General features: G+C 42.8%; 1 protein-coding gene across 14 annotated transcripts in view; it reads left to right on the forward strand.

Annotated features, from left to right (window-relative positions):
• The window catches only part of ATXN2 (ataxin 2), a 49346-nt gene extending 23769 nt beyond the window's left edge, over positions 1-25577 (forward strand). For 2 of the 14 annotated variants that reach the window (XM_059863458.1, XM_059863460.1), the window contains 13 exons: positions 1217-1276; positions 3016-3075; positions 3750-3857; positions 4747-4817; positions 5506-5813; positions 6242-6305; positions 6423-6575; positions 7520-7586; positions 9532-9716; positions 10340-10472; positions 19670-19815; positions 20370-20597; positions 23890-24832. In XM_059863458.1, the coding sequence (XP_059719441.1) occupies positions 1217-1276; positions 3016-3075; positions 3750-3857; positions 4747-4817; positions 5506-5813; positions 6242-6305; positions 6423-6575; positions 7520-7586; positions 9532-9716; positions 10340-10472; positions 19670-19815; positions 20370-20597; positions 23890-24093 (1787 nt within the window). In that variant the 3' untranslated portion in view covers positions 24094-24832. Of the gene's footprint in view, positions 1-1216; positions 1400-2886; positions 3076-3749; positions 3858-4746; positions 4818-5505; positions 5814-6241; positions 6306-6422; positions 6576-7519; positions 7587-9531; positions 9717-10339; positions 10473-19669; positions 19816-20369; positions 20598-23889; positions 24833-24925 lie in introns of those variants that run through there. The other 12 variants (XM_059863447.1, XM_059863457.1, XM_059863453.1 and 9 more) reach the window with 10 other exon arrangements.
• Positions 25578-25591: the final 14 nt, after the last annotated feature.

The following is a 25591-nucleotide window of genomic DNA, read 5'->3' on the forward strand; positions in this document are numbered from 1 at the left end:
ACTGGAGCCATGGGAGAGACAGGAATTGTCCCTGAGACTCAGCAGGAGCACTGGGAAATGCTCCTGACCAAAAAGGGGGGGGTAGCCACATCTGTCTGGCCTACTGTCCATTTATTGTGGGTTTTTTGTGGAGCAAGAAACTGAGAATCCACCTGCAAATTGAATTATTTCTTAGCACGTGTGGTTTGTCAGGCATGCAGTGAACTGCTGCTTACTGCAATGTTTAATTCTTACTGCTGCAAGATTATTCCTGGGAAATGTGTATTTAAAATACTCACCTGTGTGAAATTTGCATTGGAGTGGACTTGAGATTCATGGTTCAAATAGAGGCTGACATTGAAAGATTTATGTAACCAGGAAAGGTACTTGGTATTTTAGAAGTTTTTCTGAAACCTAAAAGCCATTATCTGAACTTGACCCTGTTACTGACCTGTGTTAAAATGAGCTGCAATCAGCCACACTCTGTTCACACACAGTTCTTCCTCTTGAATATCAACATTTGAGTCTAATCCTGTCAAGAAAATGTTTATTAGGGTGCAAGAATTGTTTTGTGCTTAGATTTGAGCATAACCGTGGTGTGGCAGCTGTACAGGCTGTGCAGAATTCCTGTATTCACTTATGACTTTGGCTTCTGGTGTTAAACATGCATGACTTGAACCTTGGGATAACAATCCCTTGTTTAGTTGCAATTTTTGCTGACTTGTAAATGAATTGTGACCTGCTGCAGGCAATTGAGCCTCGCTGCAGAGAATGCTCTGCTGAAATTCCCCAAGAGCATTGGTCAGCCAGTGGTGGCTATAAATGGTTGGGATCACTGACCACCTGACAAAAGCACTGGGAATTCTTTATTTTCTGGAAAAATGTTTGATAGCCTGGAGCTGTGCTTATCCAGGGGCAGCTGCACCACTGACCTTTGTGGCTTGGCTTGCACTTGGCAGTGGTGGATGCTTGGATTGAAATGTTTGAAATCCAGGCCTTGCCCACCTGTTTCAGTGCTGATAAATCCTCTGAACACCCAGGAGCTGCCCTGGGGAGGCAATGAGTCCTGGCAGCCTGGCTGAACCAATGCCTTGTCCTTTTTAGGATATCAATGCCAATTTTATTGCTGCTTTATTGAGACTTTTAAGATGCAATGCAATTTTAAGAAGAAATACTTGAGTTTTCTGTGGTGAACACAAAGCACTTATTGGGTGGGGTTGTCTTTTTTTCCCCTCAGGGCCTCCACGGATGTCTCCAAAGGCTCAACGGCACCCTCGAGGTCACAGAGTCTCTACTGGTAGGGGTACAATTTCAAGTGGCTTAGAATTTGTATCTCATAATGCACCTGGGGAAGCATCTACTGCTGCAGTGGCACGAGGCAGCCCTTCAGGTGGGACGTGGTCATCAGTTGTCAGTGGGGGTAGGTAAAGCTTGGCTTATTGCAGATGGCTTGCAGGGGGATCCTTAGAGTGGGAATGCTCAGCAGAATCTTGCCTTTTCCAGGCAATTCAGGCTCTGAATAATCATTTTCCAGGCAATTCAGGCTCTGAATAATCCAATACTGGGCTAAGGTTGGAGTGGGGAGAAGGATGTTCCCAGACAGCTGAGTGAGAGTTGGTGCAATATTGTCCTAACTGTAGAGTCAGGTGCTGTGTGGAGAGAAAGGAAGGAAAAGTGTAGGAATTAGTTGTTGAAAGGATTCATTTTTAGGGGGTTTATTGGAGGAGTTAGAGATTTGCCACTGCATCCCTGAGTTTGGTTATGGCAGCGTGGCTGGATTGTGGTTTACAAATGAAGGAGCTGTTTGGGTAGAGGAAGGTTGGTGTTAAAAGATGAATTGATGCTTAAGTTAAGTTGGATGGACTTCTCCTTTAAAATTTACATGGATTTTAAGTGGTGATGTTGTTCTTGGCTGCTGTAGGAGCAGTTATAGTGAGTGTCTTATTTTTAACCTGTTAATATATTTTTTTAAATATTTGACTTAAAGCTCAGTCTTGTGCCACAGGTCTAGTCTGGAGCTCTTGAGTTGAGGCCATGTTCTGGTGGGCTGTCAGGAGCTGGGTGTTTCCTTGAGGGCAAAAGAGCAACAGTTTGGTCCTTTTTGGGGATTTTTTAGCAGTGCAGGATTCTAGAGGAGCATAGTTGGAACACATTTCTCAGAAAGGAGGTGTAAATTAGACCCACTTAGGCTTGTTGCCTTGTGGAAAAAACTTCAACTCTTCTATTGTGGCATTATTTGTGATTCAACTTCCCTGTTTATATATTAATAACATGCAAGTAGGACTGTTAAACCACTTACCTGCCTTTCTGCTCACTCACTGGGAGTTAACATGTGACAAAAAGCACAAGTGGGATGAGCAGGAAGCAGGAGCTGCAACTTACTGTTCAAAGAATACACAACTTTCCTTGCTGCTTTAACACAGGGGCAAAAATATACCTAAAACCACTCTTTTTTCAATAGGCTGTGTTGTTTTTTTTCCAGCTGGCAAACCTCCAAAAGAGAACACTGTAAAATGGATGTGTTTTTTCAGCCCTCTTAAAAAATATTTTACATCTCTTTGTGTGGAGACCTGACCACCTTTTGTGTTCTGCCTGAAACTGGGTTAATGTGAGCTGGTGTAGTTGTACTGCTGGGGATTTGGGGAAGCTTTTTGCAGATTCTTGGTGGGATTAGGGGGCAGTGATAAATTTTGGGGGACAATCTGCAGAGAAATCACCCCATTCTCTATGAAATGCTGCGTTGTAAAGAACTAGGAGATGTGCCAGAAAGGTAAACAGGTTTTCAGTTACCACATAATATCTCACCAAGTGTTTCAAAGCGTGTTTGTAGCCATTTTAAAACTAAAACAAACTGCTGAGCAGATGGGGAAGCTCATCCTATAACTGCTTTTTCCTGTTTGTTTCTAGTTCCGAGATTATCCCCTAAAACACACAGGCCTAGGTCTCCAAGGCAGAGCAGCACTCCCATGGGACCAGCTCTGCCTTCTCCTCAGCCTGGTACTATTCCCACTGAATCTGTTGCCATGCCTGTTCCAGCTGCCTCTCCTACACCTGCCAGCCCTGCATCCAACAGAGCAGTCACCCCCTCCAATGAAGGTGAGTGGCCCTCACTGCCTTGCAAATGTTCCCTTTCCCTAATTCCTGACAAGGAATGTGCCCAGGCAGCAGCACAGCTGCTCCCTGAATCACAGGAAAACTTGGGATACATTGAATTTTACTGTGAGTTCCCATTTCTCCAGCTTTAAACCAAGGCTGGAGAGAGGCTTTTGGAGATGTTTCTTGTGCCCTTAAGGAATATGGGTTTGTAGGTGTCTGACTTATTGAGGATTTCTTTTTCCAAAGTGAGGTTTTGCCTCTTTTTTAAGTTAAAGAAAACACAGGCAACTGGTTTCAAACACAGCAAAGGGAATGGGGGGAAAAAAACCATTCAGGAGCACAGTCAAATGTCTAAGAACTCTCAAATCTTTGTTGCATTCTATAGGAAGAGCTTAGACTGCTGAAAATGATTGGCACTAATTTTATAGTTTGTTCAGTGTGATGAAAGTTTTGTGTATAATGAGAGGGATGAGTTTAATTGGGTTTTTTTCATTAGACAGTGGGATGGGGAAGGAGGATGAGGGAGGGTGATCCTCCAGGCACCAAGCTGGTAGCAGGAAATGTGTAACTTAAAAGGTTTTTTAAGCTTAAAATGGTTAAATCTCTTCCCTGTTTCTCTCTTTGGTCAGTTGGAGTTGTGTATCAGAGAATAACTTGGGCAATTTCTTTTCCAGCTAAAGATACAAGGCTTCAGGACCAGAGGCAAAATTCTGCAACTGGAAACAAGGAGAATATAAAGCCAAGTGAGACTTCTCCTAGTTTTTCTAAACCTGAAAACAAAGGTTTGTATCCAAAGCTTTCCTGTACTGGAGTGATGTAGGAATTGTGCACACTAAACCTGCTCTCCTGGCTGCTTTAGTTGGCATTTTAAGGAAGGCTTGGAGGCAGTCTGGTGTTCTACAGTGAAATTTGGTCATGCAGTTGTGAAGTGGCACTTTGAAATGTTGTTTGTGACTCATTCCATCAACACCAAATGTAGAGATGCTCATGTGGATGGTGTGATTTCACTTGTTTTTTTTCTTTTTTTTCCTCCTTTCTTTCCCCTGCTCACAGAGTTGCTTTTTAGCTGCCTTTGGACTGAATATTTTTCTGCTTAGAGCTGTGCTCACAATACTTCTGAGCATCGTGGTCAGCAGAGCTTTTCTAACTGTGCTTTTCCTCTTATGCCTTACATTTGTTTGTCCCTGTAGAGTTGTTTGTTCATTCAGTTCTCAAAAAAAAAAAAAAAAATCTCATGTTGTTAAACTGAGAAGCAGATTCATTCATTCTCTCATTGGAGAGACCTTTAGGAAGAGTCCAGCCATAAAGCTCACCTTGGTCAGTGTTTCTCCTTCACTTGCTGTGCTTTGAAATGCTGGCACAGGCTGGGTTGGGGCTTTTGTTGCATATTCTTTGTGTTCAGTGAGTTCTGCAGTCCCTGCACCTCGGGGCTTCTGCCTTGGTGTGGTGCATGAGAACTAAAGATAAATCACTTATGTAATGCTCTGCTTTCACAGAGGCTTTCTGTGTGCTCATACACATAGGTCAAGGAATTCTACCAAATTAAAACCCAAAATAAGGGGCTGGATTTCATTTTTATATCTGCAAAAGCATTATCTTTCTGCAAACTTAGTAATGTGTGTAAAACTTGTATTAGAAATGCTTGGACAATGTTGATCTTGTATTTGGCAGGTGTCTCTCCAATTGTTTCAGAGCATAGAAAACAAATTGATGATTTAAAGAAATTTAAGAATGACTTTAGGGTAAGTTTGTCTCTGTTAATGGTGTCATCATTCTCATGTGCATCCAGATTATTTTAATGAATTGAACACACTGCCTGTGTTAACAGGTCTTTATACTTTTGCCTAATGTATGAAGATATCTGTAAGGATTCATGTTATGTATTGTAAAATCAATGCTGACTCTTGTTTGTACAATTGCCTAATGCACATAAATGTGAATATTGACTGTACACTGAAAACAGGACTTGAAACCTGTTTGATCATTAGGAACAAATAATTATCTCACACTCCATATGGAGGAGCTGTTGCAAAATTAAATGAAGAGTTTTGCAGAGGAAAATTGAAGATGAATTCATATTACTTATTTCCTGGTTATAAGGGTTTATTAAATCAGGTTAGCTTTTCAAGTGGTGCTGTTAAATCACTCAGGGGATGAGTCCAGAGGGTTGTCTGAAGCTTTCCTGTCACTCCTTAATCAACATACAGGTCACTTGAGTGGCTGAGCAGCTCCTTACACAGTGCCAGCTTAAACACTGTCAGTGCCCATGGATTTCTTTCCGTGTAGAAATGGAAATGAGTGTTTTAAAAGGTCATTTCCAGATGATGGAGGCTTGTGGGACTGTGTTTTACTCTGTGTATGTGACAGCATCAGGTGGTCTCTCCTGAGTTTTGTATCAAATTACTGAATATATCCCTTGGGTTTTTTCAGTTACAGTCCAGTTCCTCTTCAGATGCAGTGGATCAGCTGCTAAACAAAACCCGAGAAGGTGAAAAATCAAGAGATGTAGTTAAAGAAAAGACAGAATCCACCCCTAAAGAATCTATCATAGAAGCTGGCAGTAACACCAACTCCAGTGGTGGCAGTAGCAAACCCAACAGTCCCAGTATTTCTCCTTCCATGAGTAACAGCTCTGAGCAAAAGCGAGGGCCTGAGGTGACCTCCCAAGGTGTGCAGACATCTGGGCCTGGAAGTAAACAAGACAAAGAGGATAAAGAGGAGAAGAAGGATACTTCTGAGTGAGTAACCATGCCTTTTGGAATAAGCACATCTTTATTAACAGCAGTCCTTGTGTGGAAGTCTTGACTGGGTGACACATTCCTGGCTCTAGGTGCTGTGACACAGGAGGAGCAACAGGGGAAGGGACTGCCCTGAAAGTCATCTCCTGACTCAGTGCAGATCTCTGGTCCTGTTGATGCCTAGTTTACATCTAAAAGCTTATTTCAATGTTTTCCTGGCTCACATGAGCTGTGGTATCAACTGGAAAACTTTTGTGGTTAGTTGTAGTAAGAGTCCCTCAATGAGAGTAGATTTTGCATGCCATGAGGTGCTTGACTTCTCAGAAATCTGACTCACAGATGGAAATGAGGTGTTTCTTAAATTATTAATTGCAGATACTCCTGTAAAAGAATAATGCCCAATTTAATTTTTTGTTCTTTATGTTTAGGCAAGTTAGAAAATCAACACTTAATCCCAACGCTAAAGAGTTCAACCCTCGATCTTTTGCTCAAGTAAGTGACTTGATGCTGTTTATCAGTGCCTTTGAGTAGATCTTTATAAAACCAACCTTTTCCTTGGAGGATACTCAGACTAACCCTGCCATTTCCATTGCTCACCTCTGTTTGTAGCCGAAACCTTCTACTACACCAACCTCCCCTCGTCCTCAAGCTCAGCCCAGCCCCTCCATGGTGGGGCATCAGCAGCCAACCCCCGTGTACACTCAGCCTGTTTGTTTTGCACCAAATATGATGTACCCGGTTCCAGTGAGTCCAGGCGTGCAGGTAAAGTGCTGCAAACTCCTCAACACTTCACTGAGATCCTCAGGAAGCTGAGCAGGGCTTAGGAATCATAGCATGGGTTGGGTTGGGGAGGACCTTAAAGATCAGCTTGTTGCAGCTTGGGAGCTGTGAGTTAAAGCAGTGAAATAGTCCAGCTTGTATTGCTCTTGTAAATGTAAATCATGTTGTTGTTAAGTTTTGTCTGTGTAAATACTGACTTTTCCCAGTGCTCCCTCAGTCTGGATGTTCAAATAATTCCAAACACTTGTAAATGCCAGCAGCCCACATTTATTGTGGATCTGTGCAGGTTTCCTCCCAGTTCTCTAAGCATAGTCTCTCACTCTCCAACTGTTTCTTTGTTCCAGTTGTGTCCCACTGGTTTCTGGTTGTTGTAGGGATCACTGGGATTTCAAATCTAGCTCCATTATCATAGAATCATGGAATATCCAGAGGTGGAGGGGACCCACAAGGATTTTCAGCCCAACTCCTGGCCTTGCATAGACACCCCAACAATCCACCCTGTCCCTGAGAGCTTTCTCCACCCTCTCCTGGAGCTCTGGCAGCCTCGGGGCTGTGCCCATTCCCTGGGGAAGGCTGTTCAGTGCCCCAGCACCCTCTGGGGGAAGAACCTTACCCTGATATTTCATCCTAACCCTCTCTTGACTCAGCTTTATACCAAAAAGCTGCTGTGAGGCTGTCAGGTTGAGCCCAGTGCCTGCAGTAGCAGCAGTAGCATTCCTGGGCTGGTTGTTGCCAACCATCTGGTCTTAGTTGTGTGTCCGTGCAGACTTAATGACACTGATCCAAGAAAATCTCATAGGTTAGGCAGAGTTCACTAAACCCTGCAGCAGAGCAGAGGGAAACACATCAAAGCTGAGTGAGGCCCCCACCCCAGCACACACTGAGTTTTTAAAGGAATATCATACCTTCAACTTGTTCTGTTTCAGCCTTTGTATCCTATTCCCATGACGCCCATGCCAGTGAACCAAGCCAAGACATATAGAGCAGGTAAAGGTGAGAATAATACTGCCTGTTTGGTTCTCAGTCTGCATGCAGCATGGCTAAATGACAAATGTTTGTGTGTTTTCTAATCCATGGCAATTTGGTTTCAATCAATATTTTAAATGCTATTTTTATTAAAGGGAAGTAAGTGGAAATACTAATGGATTTTTAGATAAACTAATTCAGCTAAAACATGCCAGGTTTGAGTAATGGGGGGTTGCTTGGCTTGGAATCTGATTTGGCAAACAGGAAAACATCTCTTTTACTTGAAGCATTAGGGTGAGCTGATCATCTCCTGTATTTCATAAATATTACAGGTTTGTTTAAAGGGAACTTCTCTGCTGGTTTTCTGTACTGGCTTGCAGCAGTGCCCCAGTTGGTGCTTTGTAGAGGGGTTTTTAACAACATGCAGAGTCACTATTTCTCCAGGAAGAGTTTGCTCTGCTGCCCTTCTGGAAAGAACGGGTTCCAGTTTGTTCTTGTTCATTCCTGGTGCCCCAGTGACTGAGCAGCTGGACTGACAGTGACAATGCCACGTTTTTAAATGACCCCCGTGGCTGTGGAGTCGTGATGGGTGGTGAGACGTTCCCCGTGCTGGGCAGGGCAGTGAGGGAGCAGAAAGTGCTGCTCTTGTTCTTGTGCTCCTGTTCCAGGGAGTGCTGTAACTGTGCCCAGTGAATGCTTCTGCAGTGGCAGCCAGTGCTGCAGGACAGCACCAGCCCTGCAGCTCCAGTCACTGCAGGAGGAAATTGTTTCCTGCTGTTTAGAAACAAACAAGTGGCCTTTATCAACCTAGGGGAGACAAAACCCTGCAATGTATTTCTGTGTTAAAACACAGTAACTTCACTGTGGCCTCACCCCTGAAATCTTCTGGTTAGTAGCACTGTTTTAATCAGAAATACATTGCTGAGTGCTCGCTTGCTGGGCGAGGCAGCTCCAATTCTGAGTTCCTTTTTAAGTTCCAGTATTTCCTGCATATCCATCTGTGTGCAGCACAGCCCTGTGGGAGCTGCCTGGGTTCCAGCTCTGTGCCTTTACTCTGTTCAAGTTGCCTCCTGTATTTACTTCTTTCTGTTGTTGATCTGCAATGTAAATAAAGTCATTGAGTGAATTTACGGATGTTTTCAAGATTTCCCTCTCCTCTCACTGAGAGATTGCCCTTGCAGTGGAGTTTAGAGGAGCTTGAGGTAGCTCAGTTAATAGCTGCAGCTGACTGGAGCTCTCCTGGAGCTCTCCTGGAGCTCCCATGCCCATGCTTTGTAGGCTGAATTAGTTTGTTCCAAGTGAGTTGGGTGGTCACCTTCCCACAGGAGAGCTCAGGTGATCCCACTCTGCTCTGCTCTTTTATCTTTCTTCCCTCTTAACTATTCCTACTCCTTATAGGTTTTTGTCTCCCTCAGTGTTGCCTGTGACCTAAAATTTGCTTTCTGCTGCCCTGAGGGGTAGCACAGAGCTCAAAAGATGTGAAAACCTCGAGTTGTGGCTGGGTGGAGACCTTTATTGTGCCCCCCTCAGCCATAAGCACGAGTCATTTTAACATAAAGACTCCGACTTCCAGCTGATGGAACAGTGGCTGAGTTGTTCTCATAGAAGGTGAAAAAGTGTTTTAAAGGGGGCAGGATTGATTGGTTAATGTAGGTATCCTGATACAACCTTTCTCTTCCACTTCTAATTCTTGTCAGTCTTTCTCTCCCTCCACTTTTCTTCCTTCACAAAAAAGGCAGGGCTGGGTTTGTGGCTGTGTATATCCAGCCCAAAGGCAGTGGAAAATCAAGAGTTTCCTGGAGAAACTCTCCTTCACACTGTTCATTTTTGACAGAGCTCTAACCTATGGTTAAAGGTGTGGGGTGAGGATTTTCCATGTGGTCCCAGTAACATTATTACAACATAGAACCTTTCAGAAAGCTCCAAATTTTTTTCTCTGTCTTTCTAACATCAGACAATCTTTGTTTTCCAGTACCAAATATGCCCCAGCAGCGGCAAGACCAACACCACCAGAGCACCATGATGCATCCTGCCTCAGCAGCAGGCCCTCCAATTGTAGCTACTCCACCTGCTTACTCTACACAATATGTTGCATATAGCCCCCAACAGTTTCCTAATCAGCCTCTTGTGCAGCATGTGCCACACTACCAATCTCAGGTAAGAGTCCTTTCCGTGCTCCTGATCAATCCAAGCACAAATAATGAAGTGGTTCAGAGCTAAATAACCCCCTTGTGTTTAGTCCTGAGTCACCCTGAAGAGTTTCTGTGTTCTGGAGCACACGTGGTGATCTTGGAATGTGCTTCAAAGCCTGTAACAAATTTTAAGGTCCTAATGAATTTTAATGTCCTAACGAATTTTAAGGTCAGTTTAGAAGTTGGCATCTATTATTGATATGGGTTTTTAGCTCTTTAAAGAGTTTCTTTAGGTCATGGCCAGCACATCTCCTGGTTAAGTGCTCTAAAAATAACTTACTTGGTGGACTGCTCTAACTTCAAAGGCTGTGAAATCTACATGTGTAATTGGATAAATGTATAAGCTTAGTGCATTATTAGAGTGGCAAAAATTGGACATGCCAATGTTTGCTGTCAGTTTCTAGCCCTTAAATTTTGGGAACAACTGGGACAATCACAGCAGTGAAATCGCAGCAGTGTGAAATCCTCAGCTCGCTCTGCGTTTGAGCAGCCGCCGTTTCAATCCCGACTGTTTAGATGACAAAAATTTCTTTGAAGTTAATTGTTAACCCAATTAACTGTGTGGTTTTTCCTTTGTTCTGCCTGCAGCATCCTCATGTTTATAGCCCTGTAATACAGGGCAACGCTAGGATGATGGCCCCACCAGCACACGCACAGCCGGGTTTAGTATCTTCCTCTGCAACACAGTACGGTGCGCATGAACAGACACATGCTATGTATGGTAGGAAACGTTTTGTGTTATATGTAACTTTTTAAGTCCTTACCTTGTGCAGGGGATGTATTTAATCTCAGCCTTCCAACGTGGGTATCTCAGTAGATGTGGTTTATATTTCATAAAATGATGATGATGATGATGAGCAGAGCATTGAAAACTGAGCCGCTGGTTCAAATGAAAACTCAAGTGTGCTGATTTCGGTAGGATGCCAGTGACCAAGATGAGATTTCAACCTGGGAGCTGCTAAAGAATATCTGCTGAAAGAAGTTTGTTCAAGTTCTCTTGATGCTCTTGATACATCATCCCTTGTTTGTTCCTTGATTATAATTAGTACTTGTTTTATTGCAAGGTTACGACCTCAGTTTCAAACTTGACTTTAGTTCTGGCAACTAGTGAAATGCTGTCTTTATGATACTACTGGCATTATTAACAGTATGAACACTGCTGTTTAAGCACAATAAACCATGTGTTGCTTACCTTTCTCATTTGGTAAGTCAAGAATAAGTAAATGCAACAGCTCATGTATTGCTCTCACTTGGACAATTAGTCTCTAGCATTATCAGATGGGCATTTTTCACTCACAGTGAAGTGCTGAAAATGTGGGTTACCTTGTGACAAAAGTAAAATGTGCAAGAACTTTCTAAAGCATTATAAATGTATGATAAATCAAGGCCCAATTTGGAGGAAAAAGAGCTCACTGCAAAACATGCTATTGAAAGAGGTAGAGTCAAGGTTGTTTAAGGCTTGGAAATTGTCATAAAATGTCAAAACAGCAGATGGTCTCTTGAAAACATGGCATTTCAATACTTGTTATAGCATCTGAGGAAAAGTTTTATTGGGTCACATATATTATTGACTTAGATTCTAATAAAAGATTTTCTGTACCTTTAGACATCTTTGTATGTTTTCGGGTGCTTAGTTTTACACTGCTACTTAATGGAAGTCCATGACATGTCATGAAAACTTACAGAGAATCTGGAGTTTAGTGGGAAATTAATTCTGATTTTAAGAGGTGTCTCACCCGTCTGAAAACATCTTGTCAGATCTCTGCAGTGGTGTGGTAACAGAGTTAAGAAGCAAAAATATCTTATTTTGATGCTCAGAGGAAGAACATTTGAGCTCATTTGTGCTGAAGCTGAAATGGAAGTTACTTGTAGAGATTAATCTTTCTCTCCCAGGTCCTTGCTCATTGTATTACTTCGATCTTATCAACTCTTGTGCTTGAGGTGTCCATGTAAACAGATCTTCTGTTTGCTTTTTCCTTAGATTAAATAGAATTCCCATAAAGCGAATGATCAAAGGCTTTCAGACCTTCATTGGTGAAAACCCTCCTCTCAAATTCTAATTAAAATAAAACCAAACATGAGATAATCTGAGATTTGATTCAGAATGCTTGCATGTGACTTTCTAGCAATTTCCCATTGTGCACCATCCTTATCTTCTGTAATCAGTGGGTTCTGCAGCGTTGAAGTACAAGCCTGTTGCCTTGCCTGGCTTTGATCAGATGTCTGTATAGTTTTTTTTCACTGATATTCTAACTTACAACTGTTAGATCTCATTTTGTGTTGGTTTTGCAGCTTGTCTGTTGTAGATATGTGACTACCTGCCAGTGCAAACAACTAAGTTGGGTCAAACTTGAGAATTCTTTGGTATTTCCTGCCATGTAATTAAATATTACTTTCCCAAGAGCACCTAATTTAACAGAAATGGCCTGTCCTCCTGTGTTCTTTCAAGTAGCTACTTGATGACTCTTGTAATTATTCTCCCACCTTCCAGTAAATGATGGAGTGCTTGAAATTTTTGTTACTGAAACCACTGAACCCAAGAGGATCATGAACTCCATGTGACAGACCTTTTTTAAGGGTGTGTTCTTGCCCCTGTGCAGGCGTGTTTAGTGAACATGAACTGTCTCAAATGTACCCTTCACCTTCCAAGGTGACAGTGACACATGGAATGACTCCTGATGTTCTGCAGCAGCCTCTCAGTTCACATTTTTGCAAGTCTTGCATGTGCTGAGTGCCTGAAGACCTGGCCCAGATAGACTGTGCTTCCTCAAAGTGTGTCCAGCTGTAACGTGTCCACTTCAGCTTCCATTTATCCATGTGTGGGAAAAGGCAGGAATGCCAGGGGTGACCAATCTGAGCTGCTCATGGAGCTAAAGAACATCACGTTGGAATTGTTCACATCTGACTGAGTGGCTATAAGAAAATATCCATAACTTATGTGCTGTCTTTTGGGAATCTTAACTTTACCCCCATTTGAACTAAATATACCTGTGCACTTTGATTCTGGTCCTCTCATAAAAAATAATTTGAAAGTACAGAATAACAATTTCCTAAGAAACAACCACCACCGCTGCTGCTTTTGATTTTGCTCAAACAATTTCCCTTTTGGCTCTTAAAAATTGCTATCTGATTTTTAAAAGATATATTATTACTTAATTGCAGCACTGATATCAGGATTCAGTGGGCCACGCTGCCCTTTTACCCTTCAAGGTACTGGTGCTTGCTTTGAGTTATTCCTGCAAAATTCACTCAGTTTTTCTTCTGCATGTGTGGTAGAGAGAAGATGTCTACAAGAACTACTATGCTGAGACCTGGGGGTTGGGGGGAAACTGCTTATCAAGTATTCCTAAGGTGTGAAATGTTTTCTGGTAAGATCTGAAACTCCACTGATGGTTTGGGACGAGTTGAAAGTCTGTGGCAAATAGTAACAGCCTGGCAGCCAAGAGCAATTCCTGTCGGTTTAAGGGAGCCACCCTCACTGCCAGAATTCTGGGGTTGTTTTCCTTCCTGTCTTGTGAAGAGATAGCTGAATGCAAATTACATACAGTGACCTACACTTGGTGATAAGCACTCTTCCATTTTAAAGAAAAGTTCTTTTGTCTAATGCTGTTTAATGGGATATTCCTGCACTTCTGGGATTTCCTTGCCAGTTCACAGTGTCACAACCCCGCTGTTGCCAAGAGAGAGAAGCAGAGCTGCCTGGTCCCAGTAACCCCAGCTAAAGACAGGACAGAGGAGTGTTCAGATCACTGGGGTTTTCCCCTCAAAATGGGGAAGGACAAAGTCCAAACAACTTTCTTCCCAGCCAGACGGTAACAACGTCTGTGACGCTTCAGCTGCGGAGCCACCGTGACCAGGAGAGTTTGAAATGTGACACCTTTACCTGCCACCCAGCCGACCTGGAGGTGTCATCCTTCCCCTGCTCAGCTGCACCTTGGGTTCAGGAGGTTCTGTGTCTGTCTGGCAGCTGCTGGCTCGGGGTGGCCTCCCAGTCCCTGTCCTTGGGCTGCTGGAGTTTGCTGGCCACGGTCCCAGTTTGGCTCCTGTGTCACACAAAGCCCAGACCAGGCTTCTGCTGCTGGTAGAGAATTTGGTTACCAAGTAGAGGGTGGATCTGTCCATTCCTGTGACAATGAACTTGTGTTAGTTTTCTGTGTGGCTGATTTGTTTCCAGATAATTGGAGTCCTCTGAAAAACTTAACTTTTGTGTTTTAGAACTTGTGTAAAGCCAGACCTTGGTTTTACACAGATGCATTTCCTGTTTTTTGTGCTCTCATTCCTGTCCCTGTTCTCCCTTCCCTTTTCCCCTTCTGCATATGTTTTACTGGTCTGGTGTTGTCTCTAACTTTATCTGGTTTCTGTCTCAGCAGTAGAGTAAATTCTATTCCCCTGATAGTACAATGGTGGATATAATGTAAACTTCAGAGGATTCTCCAGGGACTAAGAGTGAACCAGTCACCAAAGTTGTCTTGGAACTGTTCAGAATGGCAGTGCTATAGCTGAAAAAGCAAGGGCCAGTTTCTGCTCTAGTGTAATTGCATTTTAACCTTCCTGTTACAGTGGACAGTAATAGACCATGAATTGACATAAAGTTTCTTTTTGTGTTAATTAAGACCTGCAGACCTCAGTGTCAGAGATGAGAAGGAAGGCTTACTCGAGACTTGTGTTTGATCTCCACTAATTTTTAAAACAAAATATCTAGCTCTAATAGCAGCTAAGTCAATAAAAATATCTGCATGGTTCTAGATTCTTCAAAAAAGAATGAAAAAAAAAATTTAAACTGACACTGACCTTTCCAGAAGATGGGAAGTATGCACGTGGCAAGAGGCTAATTTACCTTTCTATTTCCCAAATTCAGCATGTCCCAAAATACCATACAGCAAGGAGACAGGCCCTTCTTTCTACTTTGCCAGTGAGTTGGGTTTTTTGTACTAATTTTGATTGTACAGAAAAGCACTTTCTAAAGAACCACATGTTAAAGGAATGGGACCTGTTGAGGGAACGAGTTTCCTTGCACCAAACCAGGATGTGGAAAACGCAGGAAGGTTCCTCTCAGTGGGCAGGGAATTGAGCTTTGGAACAGATTTATATAATCACAGGAAGCTGAGCTGTCAATTCTTCGAAAATTTATTTGGAATATGGAATAATGTCTGACTTCACTACCCAGTCTTTCCATCTGCAGCCAGAAGTGGGCTCTAAGAAATCCTTCCCTGTGAGGGTGGGGAGGCCCTGGCACAGGCTGCCCAGAGAAGCTGTGGCTGCTCCATCCTGGAAGTGTCCAAAGCCAGGCTGGATGGGGCTTGGAGCAACCTGGGATAGTGGAAGGTGTCCCTGCCCATGGCAGGGGGTGGAACTGGATGATCTTGAGGGTCCCTTCCCACCCAAACCACTCTGTGTTTGTGTAGCCTCTGTTAAAACCTGTGGGAGCTGCATGGCTCCCTTTCATGAGCCAAACAGGATTTTTACACCTGAATGAACTACCAGCTTCCTAAAAGGAGAAGCACCTTGGGCCTCATCCCTTTTAAAAGCCATGGCTCAAGTTTTGAGCCCCTGGGAGGAAATAACTCGAGCTGCAGCTGAGGTGAGGAAGTTTTCTGTAGAGCTGCCACTGAAGGAGTGCTGGGAACAACTTGTGGTCATGATTGTATGACAGGGATGAGATGAGGGCTCCTTGGAACTTTCTCAGTTCCATTCCCTGGCTCAGGTAGGGCTGTGCTGGTCACCAGCATCTCTGGAGGCCCTGGGAGAGGAGCTGGTGCTCTCTGGACACAGCAGCCTGATCCAGCTCATCCACACTTAGCAGCAAAATCCTGCCTTGTCTGCTCTGCTGGTGTTCAGCAGCTGCTTTGAGGAAGCTGAGGTTTGAGGGGGGTGCTTGCAGGATGAACTCTCACCCAGGACATGGGAAAGGAGGAGTTGCAGTTTCAAGCTGTTTCTGTTCTTGCTCCTGTCCTGCTGTGGCACTTGTTGCTGTGTCTGTCTGTAAGTCTGTGCAGCCCATGCCAGGCACTCTCCTGGTTTGTTGGTTTTGGTTGGTTTCTTTTTTTTTTTCTTTTTTTTTTTTTTTTTTTTTTTGCATTAGCTCATGCAAAAGGGAGTGAGAAAAAGCACTTGTTCTCCAAAAATCTCCTCTGGAGCAGATTTCCTGTGTTTTTCTTGTGCCACACTGGTTCTGCCTGGGTGGGGGCTGTAGGATGCTGACCTGGGCTGTGTTCATGCCTCTTGGTTTGGTGCACTGAAATCACTTCAATAACCTCGTTCCTTTCTTGGATTATCTTTGAAGTCAAGTCCACTCTGCCTGTGTAAAATGACTTCTTGAAATGTTTGTATGATGAAAGAAACATTTGCTATTTCTTTGCTTCCTACCATTCAGGTCTTTTAAATGTAGTTATCCTCACCATCTTACTGGCTCTGGCAATAGTTTTGAAGTTTGTTCACTGGTCATTCTTGAAAATAGGCTCTTCATTGCATCTTTGGACCATGACCAACCCTGACCACCATTGGCACCATTGAAATTCCAGGAAAAAAACAAAATTACAAAATGACATTATGTGGTTTCACATATTCCCTTGTAGCTGGGAGTTCTGCTTGATTTCTGCTGCTCTGACCTCTTCTGATTTCAGCTCCTTCTGTGGGTTCTGTGGCTGACTACTTCTTGTTTGCTCTCAGAAATGGGGTGCAGTTCTGTAGAGCTGAATTCAGTAATTCAATCCCTGTGATGGTGATGTTTTTCTCCCATCCTGTGACTGAGTCACTCCCCTCCCCGTGTCCCTGCCAGGTCAGTGCAGTGAAATATCTCACATTAGAGCCAATTTGGTGAGAAAGCTGCAGAAGTGAAGCTGGGCAGCCCAGGCAGAGGAATTTAAGGCATAAGGGCTGAGAAGCCCAGTGTATTTGTGCTGGAGTGAGCTGAGGTGACTTGCAGCAAGGTGTGTCCTTTCCTAGAGCTTTCCTGGCACATTCTCAGATAATAGGTGGCCATTTGGAAAATCTCCAAAATGCTGACAATTGGGGGAAAATGTTGGATAATGGGTCCTTTTTTTTTTTTTTTTCACCTCCTGTCTTGTCTTACTTGCTGTTAATTTGTGTAGTGAGCTGTTTTGATGATCAGGCAAAAATTCCTTTAAAAAATCCCAGGGAAAGTGCTTTAGTTCTGGCTGAGCAGGTGAATTCTTCATGACTTTTACAAGACTCCTTTGATAGCCCTGCTGGTCTCAGAGACTTCATTGGCTTGGCAGGAATTACTTGCACTAACTAAACATGAAAAACCATTTACACTGCTCTGGTTTTGAGCTGGGAATGCATTTCAGACCTGCTGAGTCGTTCTTGGTTTGTGTGCAGGGACTGGCCAGGATGTGGAGAAGTGCCCAGATAACATTTTTTGAAAGGCATTTTTAATATTACTATTAAAACAATTTGCAGCAGCATCTGAAGTGGTTTTAAGCTTTACAAATTTGGTCATTAGGGTGACCTGCTAAAGACAAAATGAAGGAGAGGAGAAACTGAAAATTAAATATTTTCGGTGTACAGAAATCCAGTGCTTCAAATTCAAAGCTGTGGATAAAATATTAGGTGGTTTTGGAAGAGCTGCCTCTATGACAAAAACCTGATCCTCCCTCTGGTTTGTATCTGTTCTTTAGGGTGCTGTTCCTTGGTTTAACTGATGTCTTAAGAGAGAAATTCCTTATTGTGAAGTTTTATTGTAGAAATATTTGCTTCAGAACAACTGAGTTTATTATTCTCTTGGCCATAAAGAACCAAAAGATGAATTGCACAAATGGTTTAATGGAGTTCCACATTATTTTGGGGGCTCTTAACAAGTGATGTGGGAAGCCTTGAGTATCTTACAACTTGGAATTAAATTTCATATACATTTTAAAGCCTCTTGAATGGAGGTGGAGTTAATTTGCAGTCTGCTTGCCAGCTCTGTGGCTGAGGCACAGGGCAAGCAAGTAATCCCTCCTTCCATTTATTTCTGATACTTTGACAAAGATAATAATTTCTGGCCTTCTTCAGAGTGTGTATAATAATGAGGTTGAGAAATTGTCCTCCTGTAGAAAGCCATAAACTTGGTACTGTAAAAATGATCAGTGTTGCCATTGATAATTTTGGTGTTGTCAGAGGAGAGATGTCTGAAAGTCAAGAAGGAGCATGACAGGGATGCTGCTGCAAAATACATTTTAATAGTGATACCAAAAAAAAATCAAAAATCCTTGGATTTAAAGCATAACAAAATGGTGTGGCAAAAGATCCTACTGGTTTTGACAGAGTGCTTAGAAAATATTGAGGTGTTTTTGAAACCCCTCTCAATCAGGAGGTCTCAGAGTGTACAACTGTGCTTGCACATGTGGATAAGAACATTAGGATCAGCTCCAGGCTGCAGGAATTTTGTTCATCTGCATTAATAGCCTGAAACTGCTCATCACTGCAAGGCCGTTTGCTCAGTGAAGATTTAATAGAGCTTGCCAGGGATTAAGTTAAATGTGGCAGGCAGTTATTTTCTAAAGGAGGAACCTGCACAGGGGAGAAAAACCTCAACTAGGCAAAAATATCCAGGCTCTTTGTATTCTGGTGAGTTGGAATGTGTCAGAACTTGGATTTGTAAGGTTTACAGCAAAGCAGACTGAAGGAAAACTGCAGTGGCCATCAAGTTCTTATATAATACCAATGCCATTAAAAGTATATATATAACCTGGTAGATACTCATCAGTAATTAACTTCAGAACTACCAAAAGGCACCAAAACAAATAATGAACAGTTGAAAGAAATATTGAGGAGCAGGCTGATAGTTTTCTTTGACTGTTTGCTTTTTTAGCACTTTGTCAGCAAAACTCTCCTTGGTCTTTCAGGCTGTGACATCAGAGGGATTAGCACGTGTTGTCACACACAGAAGTAGCTGCAGACATGGCCTGGTTGTTGCACAAGACCTAAAAGAAATTGGGGAAACATCCTCATTTTGAGGGTCCTGCTTTTGCATTGCATGCTTTGTGTTGAAAGGAAGACTTGTTGTCATTATGGCTTTTCATACTTGCTTAGATTCCCTGAAAAGTTAAAAAAAAATAGGATTTAGTGTGGCCCATTTGAAGCAGGACAGAGCAGGATCCAAGAAGGAACTGGGTGTTTGTTGTTAGAGACTGGCAAAGCTGTAGCAACAGATGTGGCTTCACTGGGGTAAAAGTTTTCTGTTGTTCAGTTTCTTCCTTTTTGGGAATTTTGTACCTTATTTGCTCCTGATTCAAGGAATGAAGAATTCTGTGGCAGTGTTGGGGAACTCACAGGATGGTGGTGATCCAGAACAGATTGGCCTCGAGGGCAGAGGCAAAATGGGTTATTTTAGCACAAGAAAGTGGCTTCAGCAAAACATTTAATGCTCGAGCAGCCTCAGTTTTGTCAGCTGTGATGTGTTTATTTACTCTGGAGTGCACAGGCAGAGTTTGTGCTTCCCTCTGACTGTTCTGTGAGCAATTTCCAGAAGAGTAGCATGGTGAGGTTAGCCAGGTACAAGGCCAAAGAATTTTTTTTGGATGGTGGAAATAAAAATGGCTCGTAACACCTTTGAAAAGTATATCTCAGGAAATCCTAAATTGTATGAAAATGATAAATTTGATCTTTGAAACTGGTCTGTTTGACAAAACAAAAGATGAAATACTGCTTTTCTCTATGTAGTATCTGTTACATTGTCAAATTAGGGAAGTTGAACTGTCTAATTATGGTTGTTTATAGACTTTCCTGCCAAAGCAAACTACACAAAAGCAAGGTAAGATCATCAGCTATTTGCAAGATAAATATATCTATTTTTCAGAAGGGGGAGGGAATATATTAAGACTGAATTGTAGTGAAATTTTCAAATGCAGATGGTGATTTGATAGAGGTGCATGTCCTGTACTTGGTGTTAAATCTTCCTCTTTTTCATCCTAGTTTCCACTGGCTCACTTGCTCAGCAGTATGCCCACCCTAATGCTACCCTGCACCCGCATCCTCCTCATCCTCAGCCTTCTGCCACCCCAACTGGCCAGCAGCAAAGCCAACATGCTGGAAGCCACCCTGCTCCAAGCCCCGTGCAGGTAACCCAGCCCTGAGTGGCTGCAATTGTGTTGAAGGGATTGCAGCTGTGCAGTGCTTGATGTTGATGTATTGATTTCTCTGAGAGGGAAAGGGGGAGGATGGAGCAGAGTCCAGCCACTGTTCACAGGGAATGGGGGATGTTTCAGTTTAAGGATTAAGGAAGGATCAGAATTGTGGCAGTGCTTTCATATGAGAGAAGTGGAAATAGCAGATAAATGCTGAGAGGTGTTTGAGTGGATTTTGTCAAAGCAGCTGAAAACAAAGTGGTCCTGGGAATAGTGCTGCATTCCTTAATTCCCTCCTGGGAATAACTCTGGCTGCAGCTGGGAGGCACTCCCAGCTCCAGGTTCTGCATAGTTTTACCTGGCAGTCTGGGTTCTGTTTGCCAGCAGAAGCTGAGCCTGGTGGGGCTGTAAAGAGTTCCCCCATGAGCGATCCTTAGATTTGCCATTTCCAGGTTCAGAATTAAGAGCAGTTTCCCAGCCCTTTCTCCTTAACAGGATCAATGGCTAACCTCAGGCCTAACCTGAATAATCTCTGTGTTTTCTTGCAGCACCACCAGCACCAGGCTGCCCAGGCCCTGCACCTGGCCAACCCCCAGCAGCAGTCGGCGATTTACCACGCAGGTCTAGCTCCAACCCCTCCTTCCATGACGCCAGGCTCCAACACGCAGTCTCCACAAAACAATTTTCCTACAGCACAACAAACAGTCTTCACCATTCATCCCTCCCATGTTCAACCTGCATATACCAATCCGCCACACATGGCCCATGTCCCCCAGGTAAACACAGTTTAACAACCTTCAAGACTAAATGTCTTAATGCCACAAAAGTTAGGACAGTCGGGCCTGCTGAAGTGATTGCCAATCTGTCACCTCTCAGCACAGACTTACCTGTTGTTGTTATTTAGGTTTCTGTCTGTACATTGCCTTTATTTAGAATTTTGACAAGGTGTACTTGGACCTCAGCTTCCAACACCTAGTGCATCTGCAACTGTAGTTTAATGAAGACATCTTAAGCTGGCACTGCTACTGAAATAAATTGAGCTCTCTTCCCAGTTCCTGGCTCCCATCCTTGTCCCTGCCCCACCACTCTGCTCACAGAACTGCTTGGCCGTGGAGCAGAGCAGGCTGGGGACGCAATTCAGCTGAAATGTGCCTCCCCTACCCCCTTTTTAGGCTATTTCTTGGTCACATTGGTTCCCTGCTCAGTCAGGTGCCTGATCCCAGGAAGAGCTGGCATACAGAAAGGTTGGAGGTGGGAGGTGAGTGCAGAAAGGCTGAATTGCTGCTTTTGGTGGCAGTTTCAGGCTCTGCAACGTAGACAAATTTTATACAAATACATGCAGAAAAGGACATGACAGGATTTCCAGGGCAGTGCAAGGGAGAGAGGAGAGAGTTAAGGTGACTGCAGGATGATCCTTGCAGAAAGAAGCCTCTGTGTGTGTGGTGTGAGTGTGGTTCTAAATGAACTGCTTGTGCTGAAGCTCCCCAAAGATTGTTGGGCAACCTAAAACAACAGTCTTTGCTTCAGAATCAGAAACTCACTTCTCTTAACTGCTCTCTCGTGGTCAGCTCCCTGAGAAAAAGGATTTGGGGAAGGGAAGCACATGACAGACTAATCAAGAGCTCCATGTAAAGCAGTGTGACACAGATTTTCTGATGTTTACTAAATCTCCTAGATTTAGTGTCCTTTGTCAAGGAATGGGCAGTTCAATCAATAATTTGCCTGCACGATTTTTTCTTCAGACCAAGAACTTGGTGTCTGGTTTCTGCCTTCTCCTGCAGGTTAACAGTAGTTTGGGATAAGGTGACTACCTGTGATTAGGGATGTTAATCTGACAGGTTTCCAGTCCCTTGCAGAATTCTGATAAAATCTTTGCTTTGGTCCCTGGGACAGTCAGTTAAGCCAATAAATCAATAGTTCTGTAGGGATCCTTTTACTGATGTGGAGTTTTTAGCTTTTTGATTCTCTTAGGCTTTTTATTTCTCTGCTTTTTTTGGGGGGGAGGATAAGGAGAGGATGGCCAGAGCTGATAATTGCTGTGGCATCTTGGCTCATCCTCCCCTTCTCTGGTTTCTGCCAGAAACAAGACTCCTGCTCTGCTCTGCTCTGGTGTGAAGGCACTGCTGTGAATGCCTGGGTTGTGTTTAGAGCTTCTCAGAGGGGTCTTGGCTTAGTGGCATGCTGTGATTTGAAACATGAAACATTTGCTTGAAGGCCATGGAAGGGTAAAGCTGTGCCTGGATTGTGCCCTGGCCAGGCCAGGGGTGCAGGATGTGACCATTGCCTTCCTTTCTGTGTGCCAAGCAAACCAAATTCAACAAATCAGATGCAACTTAGAGTCAGAACTGACTGCTCAGGCAGCATTTTTAGCAATCACAGACAAGGCCTGCCTTGCCCTTGATTTTAACTAGTGCAGTCTCTTCTGCAATTTTTTTAGAATGAAAGCTGCAATTTGTGATATTTACACCAAACTAATTGACTTTCCCAATGAAGTAGTTCCCTCAAAAATCTCTAGTGAAGGCATAACTACAGTTCTGTCAGAAATTTTAAATGCATGTAATTATTCCATCGTGGGGAAACTAATCACTGGATTTAATAGTTTTTAGCAGCCTCATTGCCAGCTTCTAAACACAATTCTGAAATACCACGTAGTAAGAATTTCAGTTAGGCCAACACAGGGGATCAATCCAATTTCCCTTCAGGTTATCAGATGAATCTTGAGCTGGTGGATATCTCACTTGAGAACCAGTACTTTAAAATTCATTAGAGAGTGCTGTCAGCTGCCAATTTGCAAAATGTTTGAGCCACAGCAGAAAAATTTTATCCACTGTGTGTATTGACTCCAGCTGCTCTATGAATAGCTGCTTTATAATGATGGCTTCTACAATAGCATGTTTGTCAAAGTCAACGTGGAGCCAGTCCTGGGAGGTATTTCTGTTCCACAGCCTGATCTCCTAAACCTCTTTTAGAGCAAGAGTGAGATTTGAATTGCAGTTCCTGCCTTTAAAGGCTTTTGGGGTGCTACTAACACGTGCAAGTCTGATCAAAGAGTTTGGGGAATGTCTGTGATGAGTCAAGTAACCCTTTTTGTCTTTAAGAAATAAAATTCTAGCCACTACCTGCTATTTGTCTTTACTGGCATGGGAGACCTGTGAGGCTGCAGTTCTGGGATATGGTAGAAGGACAAAGCAAACCTTAGGTACAAATGATGGGGTTTTGGGGCTTTTTTTTTTTCCCAGGAGAAATCCACTGAGGGCTCTGAGTTCCTTTGTGTTTTTAAGCAATGAATGTTTGCTAGGTTTTTAAATAAAATAAAGTGATGACCTCTAGAGACATGAACTGCTCTGAGCTAAAGAACCCACCAAGTTCCTGAACTTGTTTGCCAGAGGTGATCAGCCACGGGAAGGATTAATCTCCTTTTCCACTGAGACTTAGCCCTGATTGCTCAGATTACACAAGAACTGCGATGAGCTGAACTGGAAGCAGAACAAAGCTGCCCTGAGAGTGTGAAGGGATGAAATCACTCATGTCAGGAGGACTTGGCTGAGCACTGTGTGGGCACAGGTCACTGCAGAGGACAGGGAGGTTCCCAGGGCAGGGAGCCAGGAGAGGACGTGGGGTTGTGCAAGGAGAGAGCTGGGGAAGGGATGCCAGACTCCCAGTGCCTGTGAAGTTCCTATCTGTACCCTCTAGGAAGTGCTTTGATCTAGGTGACTAACAGAAATGTTCTGAAGATTTGTTGCTGAATTGTTATTTTTTTTTAATACCCCCTTGTTTAATGCTGGCAAAATGGCTAAAATTGAGAACACAACTCAGAGCCAGCAGTAAGGACTTGAGCGCTTTTTTTAATTATTATTTTTTCCTTTTTGTTGTTTTTTTTTTTTTTTTGTGTTACAACTTCTGCCTTAACCCCTAACCTAGTTTAAAAAAAAAAATACAAAAAAAAAAAAGAGAAAAAAATAAAGAAAGAAGAGTAAACCTTTGCTGACGGAGCAAACTTTCGCCAGTCATGTGGCCAGGAGTTGCTGCCTCCTTGTGACCATGATACTAAAGAGCTCTTTGTTTCAGGCTCATGTACAGTCAGGAATGGTTCCTTCTCACCCAACTGCCCATGCTCCAATGATGCTAATGACGACACAGCCTCCCGGTGGTCCCCAAGCCGCCCTCGCTCAAAGTGCACTACAGCCCATTCCAGTCTCGACAACAACACATTTCCCCTATATGACCCACCCTTCAGGTGAGGAGTGTGTGCCTGGGAGACCTGCACCCTAACTGAGCCAGGTCGAGGAGTGAGGACTGGGACAAACCAGATCTTTGGGGAAAAAAATTTTAAAAAATAAAATTTGAAAAAAAAAAAAAAAAAAAAGACAAAGAAAACCAACCAACCTTAAGATGTCCTTGTATTTCACAGCTGTGCTTTGGCAGCCTGGAGGAGCGTAGGTTTAGCTGAGATGTACCTAATTCAGGGAATATTCTTGGTTTTTCTCTAGCTGGAGTAGAGAAATGAGAAGTGTGAGGCACTGGCACTGTGGGACTGAGTTTTTCCTTGGATTTGCCGTGGGGGATGGACTGTGTGGAGTTTATAATGATCAGAGGTTTGATTAAATCTTGAGGACAGCGGTGAAATGTTGTGTGGGGGTAGGGCTGCTAGGCTGCTGTTAAAGTAAAGTGACAACTCAAATCTAAACTTTAATTCAGAGTAACATTCTGCAGCTTTGCTTTGGGGGAAAAGTAGGAGTTGTGTGACTTCTTTCCGCTTTAAATTTAACCTTATTTAGGTTTCTTTGATTATTCAAGTTCAAACAGCCTCTGAACTTCTGTAGTGATTTAGTTTTACCTGATGTTTCTTGGGGAATGTGTGAGCAGAACAAAGCTGCTTTCTGAGGGCTTAGGTAGGGAAAAAGCAAAAAAAAAAAAAAAAAAAATCCCAAGGACATCTTGATGTGCAGGGTTTTGTTTTGTTTTGTTCTCTAAAAAAATAAAAGAAAAAGAGAAAAAAATAAAAATAAAAGTTGAGCTCAGTAGTTGTCCTGTGACCACTTTACTAGCAAACTGTTGTGTGGCTTGCCAATTTATTATTTACATTTGAACTTTTTTTTTACAGTACAAGCCCACCACCAACAGCAGTTGTAAGGCTCATCTGGAATAACTGAAAGGCTGGATACCTTTTGTAGGCCAAATACCCTCCTTCTACTGCTTCTGCCAACTGGAAGCACAGAAAACTAGAATTTCATTTTATTTTGTTTAAAAAAAAAAAAAATTTGATTTCTTGTAACATCCACTAGGAATGCTAACAGTTCATCTTGCAGTGGGAGAGATTCGGACTGAGTAGAGGCATTTAGGAACTTGTGGGCTATTCCATAATTCCATGCACTGTATCTGAGTCCTGCAAGTGCCCCAACTCTGCTTGCTGAAAACTGGAAGTTATTTATTTTTTAATGACCCTTCAAAGTTATGAACTCGTCAGCTAGCAAAAGAAGTAACAAGAGTGATTCTTGCTGCTATTATCACTAAAAATCAAGACTTGGAGATCCCTTTTACTTCTAACTAAACTTGAAACAGGTTCAGTAAAAAAAAAAAAAAAAATTCTAATCGTCAAACGGATGAGTTATTATTTATAAATCACGTTTGATGAGATAATCACTATCGTGAGACAGTGATGTAACTTTTAAGTTAAGAAAACTTTTACTTTGTAGATAATATAAAATAAAAACTTAAAAAAAAAATTAAAAAATAAAAAAAGTTTTAAAAACTGACCCTCCTCGGTGTT

The sequence above is a fragment of the Haemorhous mexicanus genome, chromosome 19 (assembly GCF_027477595.1).
Source record: "Haemorhous mexicanus isolate bHaeMex1 chromosome 19, bHaeMex1.pri, whole genome shotgun sequence".
NCBI classification, from domain to species: Eukaryota; Metazoa; Chordata; class Aves; order Passeriformes; family Fringillidae; genus Haemorhous; species Haemorhous mexicanus.